A 20,686-nucleotide genomic window follows, 5' to 3' on the forward strand; every position below is an offset into this window, starting at 1 on the left:
AATGAAAATAATAAATCTTGATAAATCTTGCCTTGGCAACTAGCTGAAATAAGTTTTATATTATTTCATGTAATGTACACTATTTCAAGTAATGACAATGTTTTTTTTTATGATTTTGTTTTAGTTAAATATAGTAACCCTGGGTGAAATCAGTCATTTTATTAGCTGTATTAGAGCAGATATCTGTGCGCAGTCCTATATTTGTTAAAACGCCCTGTTTCCAAATTTGTCTGGTGGATCCACCAAACAAAGTTGGAAACAGGGTGTTTCAACCCACACATAGCACTTTAGTCATTTTCAGCTCAATATAAATGGAGGTCTAATCTAAAACAGCTTAAGAACTCTGAAGTGCCGCTGCCAAGAGCTTGTTTATACGCAGTAATTTCATCTAAAAGGAATATTGAAAGAGTGAGTAGACTCCACATGTGTTTTCCACAGTTATCCACCTGCTAGAATAGACTCTTCACCCAGCCCTGGTATACATATACTGCAGCTGAGAGTCTTCAGTCGATATCGATACAGAGGAACGATATCGTTGGAATCACTTTCAGAACGATTTTTTCCAGCTGATGAATGAGAAAAAAACATTGATAGCCAATCAGAACCCACCTGAGTTTAATGATCATTATTATTTAAAGTGAAGGACGACATAACTGCAGCTCGCACTCATAATAAACAGAAGGTTATCGTCCCGTTGGTATGGATGTTAATATTGTTATAGTTGTCCTTATAGTTATCATTCTTGGTGTAAAAGGGTGTTTAATCCTGATTCCTGCCACTTGCCTGCTATAACGAGCAGATGCCGGAGGCCACTGATGCCTGCTTTATGACAAATCATTCCTTCTCTCCCTCTCTCCCTATTTCTCTTGTGCCAATTTTAGTTTCCATACTTCCAATGTCTGTACTGTTTGAGCTAATGTCACGTAATCATGATCGATTAAACTTGTTAGGTAATGCAGAATTACTTGCCAGTATTGGCTCAGTAATTTCTTGGCAACTTTTTCAGATACAGACCGTCTGGAACAGAACAATGATTTTTTTTTTTTTAAAAACATCAATGCCAATGAACCAGTACATAATTGCGAAATGTGTTTTGATCTTGTACAGAATATGTGGTCTGGCCACAAACCAGTGAATTAGTGAAACATATGCCTTAATTACTCGCATATCTTTAATTAGGGCTTTTTTTTCTCTTGGGCTGTGGTGTAATCTTTTAATTAGTGCTGTTGGTTAAGGTACTTATCACTATTAATATTTCTCATACTTGGGGTTAGATATTTCAAAAAACACTTAATGCAAAGTATTAAAGGAATAGACCCAAAAATTGCAATTCTGTCATTTAATCACCCTCATGTCGTTCCAAACCTGCTTGACTTTTTTTCTTTTATGAAACAAAAAAGAAGATACTTTGAAAATGTCTCTGTGTTTTTCTCCATATTGAAAGTCAAATTTTATGGACAAAAACAGTTAAAATGATTTTCAGAATATCTTTTTTTGAGCACCACAGATGAAAGAATATCCAGAGACTAAAGAAACTAAAATATCACACACTTGGGGTGTGATTTTACGACTTTAAGCCTATTGTATCAAATTTGATACACACATTTCTAATCCCTCTAAATTATGAACATAATTACAATTTTGCTGAAAAACACACAATATATTACATTCCCTCTGTCATCTGATTAATAGTTTGATTCATTGCATATTTAGCAAGTAAAATGTCCACCCTCAGGTGTTTGCTGTTAAATCTTTAATGATTTTTATAAAGTAAACATACAGTACGTATTGCAGCGTGAGACTGTGGCGTTAAATACAGCCCAGTCACATGACACTCGCTCACCAAATCACCACCAGGTGACGCAGAGGGTAATCTCCACATGGTGCGGTTGACTTCTACTCATGAAAACGAGCTGTGATAAGTCTACTCCAGAACTTGTGAAAGTCGATGGTTATAGTGCCACTTAGTGGTTCCCGCTACAACCGTGGCGATACCTCTGCAACAACAACAAAAAAAACACATTCTGGTTGAGTACCATCTGTAAAAATAACTTTGATATTGTTGTTGATATTTCAAGATGAACACTTACTGAACTGAAGCAACTTAGGTTTATTATCTCTTAGAAAAACATTCTAAAAATGTATCAAATATGATACACTGGGCTTGAGCCAATGTTTAGTTGTACATCTCTCAATCACTTTATTAAATTGAATTACATGTTTTGCCCCATAATTAACTACAGAGCTTTTATCATGAAACCAAGCATTTAAATGTCATCTTAAGACATATTCCTCCAGTTTCACAGACAAGGCTTAAAGGTGCCAAAGAAAAAAAAATGTTTTCAAAAGATGTAATATAAGTCTTAAGTGTCCCCTGAATGTGTCTGTGAAGTTTCAGCTCAAAATACCCCATAGTTTTTTTTTAAATTAATTTTTTAACTGCCTATCATTTTAAATGCACCGATTCAGGGTGTGCGGCCCCTTTAAATCTCGTGCTTCACGCCCCAAGAGCTCGCGCTTGCCTCAAACACCATAAACAAAGTTCACACAGCTAATATAACCCTCAAAATGGATCTGTACAAAGTGTTCGTCATGCAACATGTCTAATCGCGGAAGTATAGTATTTATTTGGATGTTTACATTTGATTCTGAATGAGTTTGATAGTGCTCTGTGGCTAAAGCTAACATTACACACTGTTGGAGAGATTTATAAAGAATGAAGTTGTGTTTATGCATTATACAGACTGCAAGTGTTTAAAAAATGAAAATAACGACCGTCTTGTCTCCATGAATACAGTAATAAACGATGGTAACTTTAACCACATTTAACAGTACATTAGCAACATGCTAACGAAACATTTAGAAAGACAATTTACAAATATCACTAAAAATATCATGATATCATGGATCATGTGAGTTATTATTGCTCCATCTGCCATTTTTCGCTATTGTCCTTGCTTGCTTACCTAGTCTGATGATTCAGCTGTGCACATCCGGACGTTAATACTGGCTGCCCTTGTGTAATGCCTCGATCGTGGGCTGGCATATGCAAATATTGGGGCGTACACCCTGACTGTTACATAACAGTCGGTGTTATGGTGAGATTCGCCTATTCCTCAGAGGTCGTTTAAACAAATGAGATTTATATAAGAAGGAGGAAACAATGGAGTTTGAGACTCCATTGTCTCAAAACTGAACTCTTGTTATTCAACTATGCCGAGGTAAATTAAATTTTTGAATCTAGGGCATCTTTAAGCTAGTTCTAGTCTAAAATGTATGTTTGAGCTGTTTTAACTGAAAGTAACTTTTTGTCTGCACCCCAAGATGCACCCCAGTAATGTTTTCTTTCTAGTGAATGTTTATCAAAGTACTTAAATGCCCTAATTGAACTAAGGTCTAATCCTGGTTTAGGCTAAGCCCTGTCTGTGAAACCAGACCATTATTATATAGAGAGTAGAATGACAGCTTATATTTACCATTGATTTACTTTAAAAGCCATCAGAATTTCATCTAATTTTTAGTCATGTAAATATCAGCAACTGCCCCAAATTGCATACTTTTGTTCAGTTTGAGTGTCTGAATAAAATGTAGTGAGCTTCATATTCTCCTATATCATGCTATAAGCCTGATAAAAACACACACATGCAAACCTTTTTTTTCTTTAAAATTTTTAAAAAATACTTTGATTAAACGTTCAATAAAATGTTCCATTTAAATTTTTTTTTTTTTTTTTTTTTTGGACTATCATTTCATATGTCTGGCTTTATGTAAGCAATAAGGTATGAGAGGCTGTGCTGTGTCGTGAATAAGTCATGGCTAAAGGGCGTTGTTAGGCACGACGCGAAGCGATACAGCACTAGCCTCGAGTACCTTATTGCTTTTATAAAACGGTTACCACACTATACAAATATTAAAGGCAAAAAATAAATCAATGCAACTTTCATGAAGTAAGATCACTAAAAGCCTTCCTTCCGCCGGAAAAAATAGTCCCTGACCGTGAACAGCAACAGAAGTTACATTATTACGCCTTTAGATGGCAACAAAGACTGTTTTTGTGTGAGTGTGTCACTTAGTAGCAAAGACTTTTATATTGAAAAGACTGAATTTTTGTGAACACGGAACAAGACGCAACTGACAAATGCTTTGACTAGCGCTGTCAGTCACGGGAAAACCCCTTAACTGTTAAAAGGACAAGATAATACATCGGACATTTAAACAGATTTTTTATTATGAACATAGGACTGACCTGAAGGAAAATGCTAAATCTGAATGCAGGTAATAAACTTGCTCACTCAATCTCTTTCTCACAATAATACAGTAAGCTTCAATGAACAAAATCAATTGAGAACATACATTTTACGTTGCTAAGAGTGGTTGCTAAGGGTGTTGTGTAGTGATACACAGAACCATTGAGTGAAGCGGTCATTGCCGTGTTTTATCGTGAATAAAACATAGCTGTTGACCAATCAGAATCAAAGAAAAGGAACTAACCGTATTATAAAGGGCAACAACCGCCCTTGCAGTATATTTTCAGAGAATTTTCAGTAAATGTAAAAATCTACCCACTGTAATTTGGTCTCTGTCTGTTGATTTAGAGATTTTCATTACACAAGTCCAGTATCTGGCATGTGTCTCTCTGTGATTTGGGATTTTAATGGACACCAGGTCTGAGCAGATGTTTTGTTTGCTGTGGCTCAACATTGCATGAGACACAATGTCAGTGTGTGGGCCGACCTGGAATCTCTAATGTCATTCTCATCCATTGTCCTTGTTACAGGGTGTTCAGACCCATGCCTCAACACACAGTCCTCCATTCACACTTTTCCATCCAGTATAATCATAAGCATCGGGCCTGAGAGCCAGATGATGGACAGGTCTAATTATATTTATTATCACCGGTAGTAGCAGTAATGTCAAAATGAACTGTCATAGTTCATCTTCCAGGCTTCAGTCAAGTTGAAATAATCAAATAATGATTTAATTGTAAGTTATTAATCACAGTAAAAGTGAAGGACAGTGAGGAGCAGCATTGTTATTTAATTGCAGTCAATGGTCAGTAATACATTTCTAGATTTTATTTGAAAATCATTTACTCACTATATGTTGCTCCAAGCCTGTATGACTTTATTTCTTGGGGAACACAAAAGAAGATATTGTGAAAAATCTCTCTCTCTCTCTTTGTCTGTACAATGGACGTCATTGGACTTCAATGTTGTTTGTGTTCTTCAAAATATATTTTCTTGTGTTCCATAGAAGAAAGAAAGTCATACAGATTTGTAACAACATGAGGGCGAGTAAAAGATGACAGCATTTATATTTTTGGTCGAACTGTCACTTTAAGGCAGTGGCATATTACCCATAATTCCTGTGCCTAGCCCTAGACAATTTCTGTTAAAAGGTTATTTCCCCTAAATGTAACCGATTTAGTCTGAATAAATCCTTCAGTCAGATTTATAAAGGGATCAACTGTTTCATTAAAAGAACCAGTTCAAAAGAAAGATTTGTTCACTGATCCGGTTCTTTCACTGACTCAACCACCTTCAGTTCTCAACTTGATACTTTATACAGCTCACTGAAGATTATTATCAGTGATTTAATCACTTTTTTGGTGTTAGTTTCATTGCTTGCTTATCAGAAGTGGTTACTATGAGCGTGCTATAGAAAAGAGAAGCAAATCGATTTTATTCATGAAGTACTGACTGCACAGGTCGTCGTACCATTTGCTCATCTGGAATGGAACTGTTGCGCATGTCTCACTGGACACAGGGACAGAAAAGTCATTAAAACCATGTCCTTCGAAAAAAAGCGGGAAAGAAGAACGCCTGGAGTCCAAATTGCCACATAATCCTTGAAGCTCTGCTGAAGCCTCCATCTCCCTCCCTCCCCCTGCTAGCATTAATATCCGTTATGGCTCGACGGTAACCCCTCTCTGCCTCATCCGCAGATATATATATATAAAAAAAAGGAATGCAGAAATAAAAAAGTGCCCTAGGTGGTCAATCTTAAAGGATTGCTTTTTCATTCTTGTGCAGATTTAAGACTTTTCCAGAGCTTGTTAAGGGATCTCACAGATGACCATGAGCACGTAATGAGGTGTGAATATAATTCATCTCACTTTTGATGTCACAAAATAAACAGCTCATTCTGTATTGCCAATATTAGTCTTCTGGATGATATAAAAATACTTTTGCTTTCAAAATTCACATCTATAATGTGACACTAAAAATGCTTCAAAGCAGTCTTTGAAGAACAAGAATTGTTTTAAGAGAGGGCCAGGCAGGGTCAGTCTTTTCTTTGTAGGCATTTATGATGTTCTGAAGTGTGCGGGGTTGTGCGGCAGCATGCTGGGGTGGATGGTAAGGTGCTTAAGCAGCTGGCGGTGTTTCATGTGGCTTGTGCAAACTGCAGAGCTAATTGTTTGTTTATCCTCCTCCACCACAGAAACTGGCATCTGGGCTCTCGCCCCACAATAGCAGCTGTGTGACTGTCAGGTTTGAGAAACTTTAGTGATGAAGCAAGCAGAGTGTAAACTATACTTATGATCGAAAAAGAGACACTACAGCAGAATATCTGGATGCAGATTCTTCATTGTGTTCTGTCTTGCACAGAGCTAGCTAAAAGTTAGCCATGTTGGTAATGTTATTCTGTTTGCATGATCATCACTCAAAATAAACTGAAAGAATTATAATGTCTGTTTATTTTCTTTGTATTATTTAATACAGATTTTAATGTAGATTTTAGTCTAAATCTTTATCAGCTTTGTTTGCCAAGTGATGTTAAAAATAAGGGAGTGATTTAACTTTCAAATGTTTTTGTATTGTGAGCTGAAACTCGGATTACTTTTATTATTTTCTTTATTTTAGATACTGTTAAGAATTGTTTTTAGGTTTGGAATTAGACAGGTATTTTGTTATTTTGCATCTGATATATTTACATAATCTCTTGATTGAAAATTTATGCAAAAATTAATAAAAAATAGTGAAAAATTCTTAACACATTCTTCATAACATGTCTTATTTCATCTCAAGCATGCTGTTTACTGACTTTGTAACCAAGTACACTAATCATTAAAAAAAAAAAAACTTTATCAGAGGCAAAATACTTGTGCTGTGATGGAAATGACTCATAATTTGTGTAAAAAGTTATGCAAATATTTTCCATATAATAAATATCAATTTTTTTTTTATATTTACCTCATATTGTGACATAGGCAAAATAAATTTTTCCCCCTCCACCCCGGTAGCTTACATGCATACTAAATTACATATCGTCACTGTTACGAGGTTTTTGACCAGCGAATGTTGGACATACCTATATTATCCACCATTATAATGGCTGCATCTGAGGCAGCAAGTGCTTTGAATCCCATGTTATAAAAGATGAAGGCTATTTAAGACCGTATTATTGGCTGTGACTCGATGACAAATGCTAGACTAAGACACTCTTCTCTGCTCCTCAAATACATGAAACATTAGCCTTTATATATAGTGTTTCTTGAGTAAAGAAAACGCTGTACTTATTCAAATAAATAGTTGAATTGCAAACAAGCAGAGATGCTCCACACTCTGTGTGATACTTCATTCACGATAGAGGTGGGCGGAGTTATGAGGTTTGACTGACAGTTTGAGGTGCCAACAGTAATGATGTATGCAACAACATAAAAAAAAACAAAAAAACATAATATTTTAAATTTTGTTAATTTCTATAGTAAATATCTTAAAGGGTTTTACCATTAGAGTGAAATGGTTTGTGTATTTCACACATTAATTAGATCAAATAAATATTTGTTTTAAAAAATATCTGTAATAATTTCTGCATTAATTTGTTCTGTGTGCCTTTGGCAGGTACCACAAGGCAGCCTCGTGAAGGGGAGGTTCCAGGAGTGGACTATAATTTCATCAGCGTGGGGGAGTTTCGTGTGCTGGAGGAGAGCGGACTGCTACTGGAGAGTGGAACCTATGATGGTACGAAACTGTGTAGGAGCGCTCAGAGTCAAGGGTCATTTCTTGTGGGCATGATATACAGATACTTGTTGAGAGCACAATCTAATATTTGCAGAAGGAACTAATAGTGTTTGCATGGATCTGAGAAAGAGTAATGCATTCTGCTTCTAGCATCATGCATCTTGTTTTCTAACAGCTGTGCATGAGAAACACATAACACCAATGTTAAGGATATATATATAAAAAAACAGAACCATTTGCAATTCAGTATGCTAGAGCTGCAAAGCTAAACTTAATGTAAATGAGGTTTGATCTAATGTGAAGTGCAAGACCATGAAGTTCAAGTGTTGGATTCAGTACTCAATTTCAAAAAGCCTACTAGCAACCAACAACCAAATATTCCATAAAGGGATAGTTCACTCAAACATGAATTTTCATTTACTCACCTGCATGGTGTTCTAAACCTGTATGACTTTCTTTCTTCTGTGGAGCACAAAAGGAAATATTCTGTAATTCTAAGATATCCTTAAGCCACGTTTCCACCGAAATTACCCAGAGCAATTTGTCCCAGGAACTTTTTCCCACAGATCTGTTGCTGTCTGCGTTTCCATTGCGATCTAAAGTACCATGAAGATTAGGCAAATTAGACCAGTGTTGAAGGACTGTGATTGATTTTGTCCTCTATATATAAGCTTAATAAAGCCTAAACCTTCTTGTTGGTCCATCTGTCATAGTTTTTAAACTCTTTTTGATTTGAATAGCAAACAACTCTTACTGCACGCACCGCAATAGACCTCTTTGGAGCAGACGTCACAATTACGTCACTTGCAGCTGCGCGCGCATAGTGGTTGCAGAAAAATAGCGGTAGCAATTGGAGGAAAATGTGCAAAATCCACAGAATAAGAGAAAAACGTTTTGTTGTGCCTCTGGATGTTGGAATCGGAATGCAAAAAAATATAGTCTTCATTTTTAAAGAAAACCATCGTTGAAAACGTCCTTTGAAGCTAAACGGAGACGTTTCACAGACTGGACCGATGACACCTGCAAGGATTAGTCTACTATTACAGCAGGAATTTGATGTAAACAGTAAGTCTACATAATATTCACATATGCAGTTCAGAGGACATACATACATAGCAGTTACAGCATGAAATAATATTTAAACCTATAACATTTTACATAGATAACTTTTAAACATAGTCTATAAAATTTTTATTTCACAATTCTGACTTTTTTTCTTGCATTTGCGTGTTTATGACTCCCAGTTCGGCCATTATAAATCGCAATTGTGAGTTTATTTCACAATTCTGAGGGGAAAAAAGTCAGAATTGCGGGATAAATTGCAATTCAGAAAACGAGTATAACGAGTTACAGGATAACGAGCATATCTCACAATTCTGTTTTTCTTTGTAAGAAATGTGAGATATAAACTCAGGTTTGCGAGAAATAAAAGTCAGAATTGTGAGATATAAACTCAAAATTAACTTTTTTTAATTCTTTTATTTCGTTGGTTCCATAGACTGCTACTGCTCAACTGTCATTTTCTGCAACCAGGTAGGCTCCGCCCATAAAAAACGTCATCGCTGTTTGCAAACACCAAATTGGTCTATAGATTCATAAAAATGTTGGTTGATAAAAAATTCTGCGTTGAAATAAAATACTGTGTGGATTTAACCAATTAAAATGGTGCTTGAACTCAACCAGTCAGCATATTCAGTGCTGTCCAAGTCCCAGTCCCACCCCCGAAAGTTCCTGAACTTTGAAAAAGTACTACCTCGTGAGCAGGGACTTTCTGAGGGGGAAAGATTTACCCGGAACTTCATTTACTTCACCCTGGTCTCTGCGGTCGAAACACAAAGTACCAGAGTCCCTAGTTCCTGCAGTGGAAACGCAGCTTTAGTGTTTTTATGTCCATACAATGAAATCTTCAATATATGGACAAAAACAGTTCAAAAGGATCTTTTGTGTTTCACAAAGGAAAGAAAGCTGTGCAGGTTTGGACTGAAATTAGGGTAAATAAATAACGACGGAACATTCATTTTTGGGTGAACTAACCCTTTAAGCCTAAAAATTACAATTACAAAGTTTGATGGAGTCTGAATTAATTGCATATGAAAAGAAGAAAGTGGTATTTCAGTACAAGCTCTGTAACTAGGTCATAGTTGACGTTGAACATTGGTTTCCTTTGCTCTTGAAGTATTGCTTTCAAATTCTGTAGATTACCATAGCAAAAATTCATGTGGGCTACATTACTGTGTAGTTGCAGCATCGGTTGCTGACTCACCATATTTTTTATGTTAATTAAGAGAGGCAAGTGTGCTGAATGTTTGTATTGCATACGCTTTTATTTTTCGTGTACCTCCTCTGCTGACTTGAAATAGCTCAGAGCAGAGGGTGTTCACCTTGTGTGATTCATGCCGTCTCTGTAACATGCCTAAAGGATCTCAAGGTCTGAGTTATTAATGTCATAGCCTCAAAGCCAGTGAGTTCCTCACTGATAAACCCAAAAACCGGTCCCAAGCCTTTGGCCAGAGGTCGGTTTGGTTAATGATCCCTCGATGAGTCACTAAGTGCTCTTGTTTAATGGGAAGGTCTTGTTCTAGTTTCCAGGGTGCAGAAGTAAATCTGTCCGTTGTGGATGTCACAGTGGTTGACTTTTACTGGGGCCTTTCCATCTACATGAAATATCTTGACTCTTGGGATTTTAGCCTGAAGGATAATTTCACACTCACCAATTCTGGTTAGTGATTTCTTGTCTTCCCATGACATCTGGCAAGAAAGCCGGTACATGCTGATCTAGGATTTGATTCCTGAAACCAGCATGATTTATTGAGCCTATAAATGTATTTAGAATAGTGAACTTGTGTAGTTTTCTTCAGAATGCCCTTCTCATGAACCTGGAGGGCAACTTATTGATTTGCTGATCTTTTACGTACTTTAATATAAATTAATTACAGTATATTTATATAAATATATATAATAATATTCTCAGAAAGAACCCCCCCCCCCATAAACCCCCATGGTTCCCATAAACATGTTTCTCAAACATGTTCTTTTTTAGTGAAAACACATTTTTATGGGCCCATCCTGTTCTCTGTTATTGTTAACTGTTGGTTTAGATGAGCAGACAAGACAAGACTGTGTTCAACTCCATCTCTTTACAAGCAGGGAAAGACACTGTATCCTGCTCATACTGTGTGTGAAACAGTAAGATAATGTTCAGGCTTTTTAGATGCCCTTTAAGAATTTTCCAATAGCATTCACCATTCACAAGTTTTATATAAATTCAGGGCTATACTCAAGAGCAAACTCTAAGATATAGATAATCTTGTCTGCATGCAATAGAGAGCAATTTTATGTGTTCTCCAGACAGAGTTGAGTTTTGCTGTTTTCAGGCTAAGAAAATAATTGACCAGTTTTTCAACATGCCCGGGGCATGATGTAATCAGTGGTAACTGGTTATGCCCAAGTTTTATGACATAAACTCTGTGTCCTGTTCAAATTTTACTCCAGGTCATGTCTTCTTACAACAGCGATTAAAAATAATGAGAACTTGCATTTGAATCCCTTGAGGGAAATCTCCTGCAAGTTCCCTTGCTTTTCTAATGATTGTTTCAATGTCGAATATTGAAGGACAGCCACTTCAGAGTGACGCAGGTAGACAATGTTTATAAACCAGACCACGTCCACCCACAATTCCATGAGAAGTGAGCAATGACGACAGTTATGGCAATCACACCCTCTCTCCATTTTTCTGCCATGTGCCAGGAAGGATGATCTAGATCAGTGGTTGTCAACCTTTTTCTCAACCCCTCATTGTCTACAACAATATTTAAAGGCCCCATGACTTTTCCAGATGTTCATGTTTTACTGGATAAGGATTTTTAAAAATAATAAAGAGAAAAAAATGTCAAGTTATTTTTTTAATGAAATGAATGCTTTAATTCTGCAAGGACACATTAAATTAATCAAAACTGGCAGTAAAGACATTTGTAATGTTAAACCGTTATTTTACATTGTAAAAATATTTCACAATATTACTGTTTACTCTTTATGAAATAAATGCAGCCAATGTGAAGGAAGAAAAAAAGACATTTGTTGAAGAGGTGAATTTAAAATCTTGAAAAATCTTTAGATTTTTAGTTGTTTTGGCTTATTTTAATGTTTATTTTAAGTTATTTTGTATCATTTCAAGTCATTTTGAGGCAACCTTGAAAGTTTGCTGGGACCCCCTAGTATGTTAAAGAACCACTGATCTAGACCTCTCCTCGGGATGAGATTTACCATTGATGGTGTCCATAGAACTGCTTGAGAACCCCTCTCGTCTCTGAACGAGTCTCAAGAATCAAGAGGATTGAACAACAGCATCCCACTGCCCACAGCAATATCCCTAACATCCCACAATAGAATCCAAAAGGCTTTGGGCGATATGGTTTTCCATCTGTCCGTACATCCGCAGTCCCCTCAGTGTCCCACACAAAGAAACTTAGGGCTTTGAAGGGATTTTCCCAAATGAGACAAAGACTTTTCATTCGGCTTATTAACTGTTAACTAGTAAAATTGAATGTTGACCACATACTAAAGCATCAAGCTTTGTGCCCCATATTTGGTTGTCCTTGGTGCACACTTTGTCTCACAGACCAGTTATAGTCAAAGGAAAGATGCACACAGGCTTAACAGATGCTCATGTGCAATATAACTGCATGTTTTGATTTGTATTTTTAGTGCAATGATGTTTAAATTGCACTGCAACTTGGCCCGAGTGGGTAAAGGTTATAGATGAGTCAACTCGCATTTCATTTTGTTTTAAGGGTGTAAGGCTGTTTGTGCTTGTGTGGGTGAGTGAGTGTGTGTGTGTGTGTGTGTGTGTGTGTGTGTGTACATGAGAGAGTAAACATCAGTTAGGGAAAATTTCCGTGGCAGGTCTGTATTTGTTGTACTCGTTGATCGTCATGGGTGAATTGTCGTCCTCCATCAGTTCATCGGGGACGAGGGAGCAGGCATGATGTTATTTATTTGACATAAAACACTCAAATGTTAAATAACTACCTGCTATCTGCCTGTCTATCTTTCCTCCTCTATGCTATTCAGTGCGCAATGGTGAAAGGAAGATGGTTTCAAATTATCGCCCTTCCTCTGACAGCGCCCAGCCATCTCCCACAGATTAATGCTAACAAATATCATCACCGACCCCAGTGGACGTTCCTCCCCTCCTCCTCGCTGTGTTTGCCCGTTAATCAAGGATGACGCAGTGCGCTGTTTATGAGAGATCCATCATGGTGTGGCCGCTGTTTGACAGGCGACCCTAGAGGCTGTGACATGGCATGATTATGAGCATGATTTGATCACACTTTTCTACTGTGCTGCATGTTCAGGTATAATCAAGACATTTTCTGAAAAACACACCTTACAGTCATGAATTAGGGGTAATCGCAGGGCAGTGGTGTAAAAAGTGCTGGAAAACCATACTTGAGTAAAAGTATTTTACTCTTACTGAATGTAGGCTCAAACATGCACTAGTCCTCAACACCTAGGAGACATGCCAGTGAAAAACTAGAAACAGTTGTTTTGTGAGGAGAGCAATCACGCTTACTTTCTAAAATCGAAATAAATCTGAATACCCCATAATTGCAATAAATCAGGATGGCACAATAGCCTCTTAAACGTCTTCAAACACTCACTTCTCAGTTAAGCTCAGGTGCTCAAAAAGGGGATTAAAGTAAAGTAATAATATCCTTAAAAAGGTTCTCTTCAATATAAAGGATAAATAAAATAATAAGTAAAATTAAATAGTCAAAGCCTACTTGCACTGGACATGCTGGTTTTGGCTGCAGTCATGTCCTCATCTCATATATAAACCATCTGCAATTCAGCAACTACCTGCTAATGCATTTGTGTAAAGCAGCCTTGTTGACAAGTTAACCCTCAGGGGTCTGAGGATTTTCGGGGCCCTGGAGAAGTTTTGACATGCCCTGACATTTGTGCTTTTTTTCAGTTGTTCATAAACATATTAATGGAAAAAGTGTCATTACACTGTATTCAGCACAAACTAGGCTACAATAATATGTGAGGAACATGTATGTACATGTTTGTGTTTTTGAAGGAATAACGTTTATGCGTGGTTATTGAAAAAAACTAAAAACATAAGTCACTGAAATAAAGCCAAAAAAAAAAAAATATTAAATCTGTGTTCACAAGACTTATGGGTATTGGAGGTTGTAGACTAGAGTTTTTGCTTCAAAATTATGTAAAAATTATCCTGCCTACTCGTTCATATATAACAATATATTGATTTAGTTTTTGTAAGACACTTTTTGTCAAGAAACACAGTATGTGTGGAGGCATGAATCATCATGAATAATGGGTGATTCACACCCGAGAAGACAAAATAATCGCATAATGAGCTGTAATGACTTGCATAATAATGAGGCCTTTCAGTCAGGTAGGCTGTGAAAAATCCCTCTGTGATCATGTCTCAAGCTCATCATGGTGTATATCAAACATACAGAAAAAACAGCAATACTGTGAAATATTACAATTTAAAATAATGGTATTCTATTATATACTTTAAAATATAATGTATTTCTGTGATGCAAAGTGTCTGAACAATTATGTTACCTCTATGGCATTTCATATAGCCTTTTAGCTTAACCCTCTGGGGTCTGAGGATTTTTGGGACCCTGGAGAAGTTTTGACATGCCCTGACATTTGTGCTTTTTTCAGTTGTTCATAAACATATAAATGACAAAAATGTCATTGCACTGTATTCAGCACAAGCTAGGCTACAATAATATGTGAGCAACATGTATGTACATGTTTGTGTTTTTGAAGGAATAATGTTTATGTGTGGTTAAGTCACTGAAATAAGGCTAAAAAATATATATTAAATCTGTGTTCACAAGACTTCTGGGTATTGGATGTTGTAGACTAGAGTTTTTGCTTCAAAATGGTGTAAAATTATCCTGCCTACTCGTTCATATAAAACAATAGAGAGATTTACATTTTCTAAGACATTTTTGGTCAAGAAACACAGTATGCGTGGAGGCGTGAATCATCATGAATAATCCTGTAATTCACACCTGAAAAGACAAAAGATCCGCATAAGGACCTGTAATGACCTGCATATTAATGAGCTCTTTCAGACAGGTAGGCTGTGAAAAAACCCTCTGTGATCATGCTGATAACAGGATTAATGTCCACTCTGGACAAAAAAAAAACATGATTTTTGTGATCTCATGCATGCACGTATTGTTGCACTTCATGTGAAGAAAATTTTGTATAGGCCTATGTTAATCCAGAATGGCAGTACTGCTGAAAGGTTTGTTTGAGCTGCACCCTCTACTGAACAGGCATAAAAATGCATTTCCTTCAGCCTGAGGCTTATTCATTTCACTCTTGGTGAGAAAGGGCCTTAACATTTGCCAAAAATAGAATGTTTTTGTTGTTATTAAAAAACAAACAAGCAAGCCCAGCCCAGGTGAGAAAAAGAAATGCAAAAGTAATGTAATGCATTACTTTTCATAAAAAATAACTAACGCAATTAGTTTTTTAGAGAGTAACACGATATTGTAATACATTACTTTTAAAAGTAACTTTCCCCAACTCTGATGTTAGCTAATACTTGAACTAATGTTATCACATGAGACTAATTGTAAAGTGTTACCCTTATATCTTACATTTTGGATGTCTTATCATACATGGGTGCTCGGGGGAAATGGAAAAACACAAGACATTCTCAATTCATTGTATCCAATCAAAAAATAGTTTGAGATTTGGGAACTTCTCTGATTGCTGGATCTCACATTGGGTCCCGACGGGTCGTAATACACACAATTCTACCATTATATTTAGCATTTAATATAACAACCTGACACACAAGCGTGTGCTTTATGCATCATGATGAATTGATTTATGATGCATTTTACATAAACTCCAAAATCATCAGGTATATCAGTGAGAGAGCGACTCGTGACGACGCTCAGAAATTATAACACTGCAGAAGGAGTCTCTGCCTACGCTGACTGTGTATAACTTGATATTCATCCCATGGAGTGCTGGGATACCACTGTAGAGGGTGTCTACACTGCATGATATGTTGGATAATAGATCCTTTTATTTCTACTTGCCACTCTATAGCAGTGTTCTTTAAAGCTCTTACTTTGAACTTTACCATTTTGGATACTTCAGTTATTCCAGTCACGTAGGCTTCTATGCATTTATGAAATCTGGAGAGGACACTTAGCAGAACTGTTTTGAGTAAGCAGGTTTATTTCATGCATGGCCTACCGCCTGTTGATGGAGATGATAACGGCTGTTGACAGTGCACACTTCTTTTAAAGCACTGTCCATCTGCTGTGCAGCCACGTGAAGTCCATGGCAAGTACAGATTGGAGGAAAATTATTATGTGGCAGTGATAATGTGTTTCCATTAGATACAGTGGGGTCCAATATCTGAGCCCATATTGACAGAATTTTCATTTTCGGGTGAACTAACCCTTTAAGCATTCTTTAAAAATAATGAATATTATATATATATTATATATTCATTATTTTTAAAGAATGCTTAAAGGGTTAGTTCACCCGAAAATGAAAATTCTGTCATTAATTACTCACCCTCATGCTGTTCCACACCCGTAAGACCTTCGTTAATCTTCGTTGAACACAAATTAGATATTTTGTTGAAATCCGATGACTCAATGAGGCCTCCATAGCCATTAATGACATTTCCTCTCTCAAGATCCATTAATGTACTAAAAACTCAGTTCATGTGAGTATAGTGGTTCAATATTAATATTATAAAGTGACGAGAATATTTTTTGTGCGCCAAAAAACCCCCCAAAATAACTTATTTAGTGATGGCTGATTTCAAAACACTGCTTCAGGAAGCTTCAGAGCATAATGAATCAGCGTATGAGGGTAACGGCATGAGGGTAAGTAATAAATGACATAATTTTCATTTTTGGGTGAACTAACCCTTTAATTCAACTTTTTATCTGCATAATTTGTAATGAAAAAAAAAAAAATGAGAGAGAATTTTAATTTTTTTACTTTTGGACCCTACTGTATATAGAAATTTATTCTTCAAACGCATCATTTAATGTGAAGTCTCTCATTCTCTATTATCACTTTAAAGTTAAGACTGTAATTAATAGGTCTGCATAGACAAATCTGCTGTTAGGAATTCTCTCTAACATCAACAAACACAGCTGTAAGTGAATTATTAACACAAAAAAGATGTAATAAATTCAAATTAACACTTTCTTTCAGGAATACATTAAAACAAACTCTGTGGTGAGATTTTTAAACCCATATTTATGAAGTGAAGACTAATGATGCAACTTGTCGAATGTGAGTGTAAATAAAGCGTAATGAAGTCTTCAATGTGCTGCGCTTAAGGTTGCAATCATTTAGTGATTTTATGAAGGAGTATCATTTTAATATTTCAAAGGCAAAAGCCTGTCACTGTTCTCAAGCAATAAAAGGGATCTGTGCTAGGTTTAAGCAATAACTCAATTCAATGTCCTAAACGTCTATAATGTGACAGCACTTGTAAGATGGAGTAGATTGTGATGGCTTACTTTCCTCAGGTCTTCTCAAATCTTAAAAGTGACAAAAGAATCAATATTGTTCTTTATTGTCCTGTCCTCCCTTCTAGTTTTGTCAAGTTGTCAATGTTTTTGTGAATTGTCAAGAAAGTAGGTCAGCATGAAGTGCTATGTAGTTTCCCAAGCGTTTTACTGATACCATTCTCACCCCAGGAAGTTTATCCAGATGACACAAGACAGTAAAGCTTATAAGATAGACCTCCTGCCTCTCTAGGAAGTAGAAGAAACCACACAGCTAGTCTTAATCTCAAGTGGAGGACTGTTGCCAATAAATAACAATAAAGTGCCAGAGTGCTGCATCGTGGTCCAGAGGAACGCTGCAGGGAGCCAAGCTGCAGTGTTGACAAACAACAAACAAGATTTACAGCTTTACTGAAGAGCGTCAGGCAGCATATATATATAATGGTTTCGATGTTGTTACAGTTCAGAGACCAGCCATGCCTTGAAGACCCAATGCTTCAGAAGCACCATTCAGTCCGATTGAGGTTTAAACAGCTTGGTTTTTACTCATACAGACAAAATATGAAATATGTTTGGGAAAATGATGGCAGAACTTCAAACAATAGCCTCTCAACCAGGGAGCCAGAGCCCACTAGGGGGCCTCAGCAAACTTCCCAATATGTCTTAAAATTACTTAAATTTAGTTATACAAACATAATCTTAATTAAATGCAAAAACCCACTAAAATAAATATGTACAACATTAAACTGACATTGATTGGTTATTTCCAGAACTTGTTCACTTGTTTTCTTCCCATAATTATTTGTCATCTCTCATCCATTATTATCAATAAAAGTGACTAAAAAATAAAACCATATTTTTGTTGTTAAAATACATTAAAATTTAATATGCAGAGTAATATGCTTTTTGTCATGTAATTTTAAACTCAATACTTAAAAAAAAAAAACATGAAATTTATAGTAAAAAAAAAACAAAAAAAAAAACGAAGCTGTAGTTGCTGTGTCGGTATTTGCAAAATCAGTGCAGAATGTGAAAAAGTGATTTTTTTTCTTTGTCATTTATCTTTGTTCCTTTGCAGGCAATTATTATGGCACCCCAAAACCACCTGCAGAGCCCAGCCCAGTGCAGCCTGACCTGGTGGACCAGGTTCTGTTTGACGAGGAGTTTGACGCGGAGGTTCAGCGCAAACGCACCACGTCTGTCAGCAAAATGGATAGAAAGGACAGCGCAGCTCCTGAGGAAGAGGAGGAGGATGAGAGGCCACCCATTGTCAATGGGCTCACAGGTGAGACTGGGAATGTGTGCGTTCAACAAGATTGAGTGAGTTAATATCGGTTCTGAAAATGTATGGCGGTGCAGAATTGCAATGTACTGCATATTTGGCCTAGTATACATTATATGGAAGAGAATTAAAAAATCAATAGTGTACAAATGGGTACAAATGCAACTCAGCAGAGTTGAAAGATTGGAGATAAATTTGCAAAGACACTGTCAGTAAGTGATGTTATCACACCAGTCTATGATGCAGTGTTGGGAAGTATCTAATTAAAAAAGGCTCGCTACTAAATATGCATTTGTTCAATTATGTGACATTAGCTCAACAACTTAGCATTTCCATTAACAAGCTAATATTTCCAGGAAGATAATGCTTTAAACGAAGATCTTTATATTTTATATATATATACAATAAGATTTTATATATTTTCATATGTGTAGCTAACTACTTTTCCAAAAGGGTAGCTTCAGTGTAGTATAACTACTTAAAATTATGACTAGCTTATAGTTTAGCATGCTAGTAACTTCTGAAAACTGCACATGCAATGTTTAAGCATTAGAGTATGGTTTATATTTTCAAAACCATGTGTTTCACTGTGTTGGCAGCTTGTCTGCTTGGCTTTCATTGTAAGTGTATTACTGTAAATGTATTTTTACTTCATTTTTGCAAGCTGAGTGACTTTACTTTCTGGGGTAATCGACAAGAGGACACAGATGCTGTCAATAGAGCTTAAGTTGTTATGAGCAGATTTTATTGTGTTCCCTGTGAGAGCAATATGAAGAGCTTTACAGAGAGGTCCTTGGATGTGCATTCAGTTGTATAAAGAGAGTAGAGCTCTGTGGCGCTGAAGGATGGTGCGACTACACTCTCAGAAAAAAATGGTACAAAAGCTGTCACTGGGATGGTACCCTATGTATATGTACACTTTAGGTACTAATATGCACCCATTAAGGGGTTAGTTCACCCAAAAATGAAAATTCTGTCATTAATTACTTACCTCATGTCGTTACAAACCCGTAAGACCTTCGTTCATCTTCGGAACACAAATTAAGATATTTTAACAGTGTTGTTGTGTAGACGGTGAAACCAGAGATTTTGGGTTGTGACGTCGGAAATGGAACCAGTAATAACCTTTTTTTCCAGGCTTCTGTCTGGCCAACATGGCTTTACAGTAAGGGTTATATCGCCACCTGTTGGTTTGGCATGCTCTTGACAGCGCTTCATAGTGAGTTTTTTGCGTGTTCATGTAATCTCCATATGTCAGTGTACAGTTCTAAGATAATACCAATCATGCAGTTAGCTAACATCATGTTTTCACTTAGGCAGAAACAGCAAAATTGTGATCATAATTATTACAATATATAGAAAATTTGGCAGTTGTGTATGTTGGCGTCATCTCTTCACAGGTGTTGGGTCATCTGAAATCTTCCTAAGAGGCTGGATCCAAACTGGAGCTGGAGTAATCTCTAGTTACCTAGAGACAGAAAAGCAAATGGAAAATAATTAGCGTAGCTGCTGCTCATAACATTTCAGGCAAAAGATAATCATGTGCATTTCATCTGCTATAAATGGAGTACAGGTTATGAGATCTATTATGTGAATGCTGGGCTAAAGAGATTTCTTTAATCTAGATTTAAAGGCACAATAAGTTTTTTTTGCATTAAAATATCCAAAAACCACTAGCACAGTGTTATATATTTTGTTCACGTGCACTTACATTATCTCAAATGTTCTCAACAATGTTTAAATCCAGAGAAATTTGTGGTTTTAAACAGTGTAATGTCCCTCCTCATTGCGTCGCCTGTCAATGGCGTCATGTCCGCGTTATACTCGGTTTCCGCTTTTACTGCCGTAGAAACCATGGCAACACAGTGAGTCTCATGAAAAAATGTAGAAGTAGT

The 20,686-nt window shown here is 36.5% G+C and overlaps 1 protein-coding gene across 3 annotated transcripts in view; it reads left to right on the top strand.

Annotated features, from left to right (window-relative positions):
* The window catches only part of magi3a (membrane associated guanylate kinase, WW and PDZ domain containing 3a), a 178,459-nt gene that overhangs the window by 103,706 nt on the left and 54,067 nt on the right, over positions 1–20,686 (top strand). For all 3 annotated transcript variants that reach the window (XM_048177380.1, XM_048177379.1, XM_048177383.1), the window contains exons 3-4: positions 7,845–7,964; positions 18,588–18,794. In XM_048177380.1, the coding sequence (XP_048033337.1) occupies positions 7,845–7,964; positions 18,588–18,794 (327 nt within the window). The remainder of the gene's footprint in view (positions 1–7,844; positions 7,965–18,587; positions 18,795–20,686) is intronic.

The sequence above is a fragment of the Megalobrama amblycephala genome, linkage group LG24 (assembly GCF_018812025.1).
Source record: "Megalobrama amblycephala isolate DHTTF-2021 linkage group LG24, ASM1881202v1, whole genome shotgun sequence".
NCBI classification, from domain to species: domain Eukaryota; kingdom Metazoa; phylum Chordata; class Actinopteri; order Cypriniformes; family Xenocyprididae; genus Megalobrama; species Megalobrama amblycephala.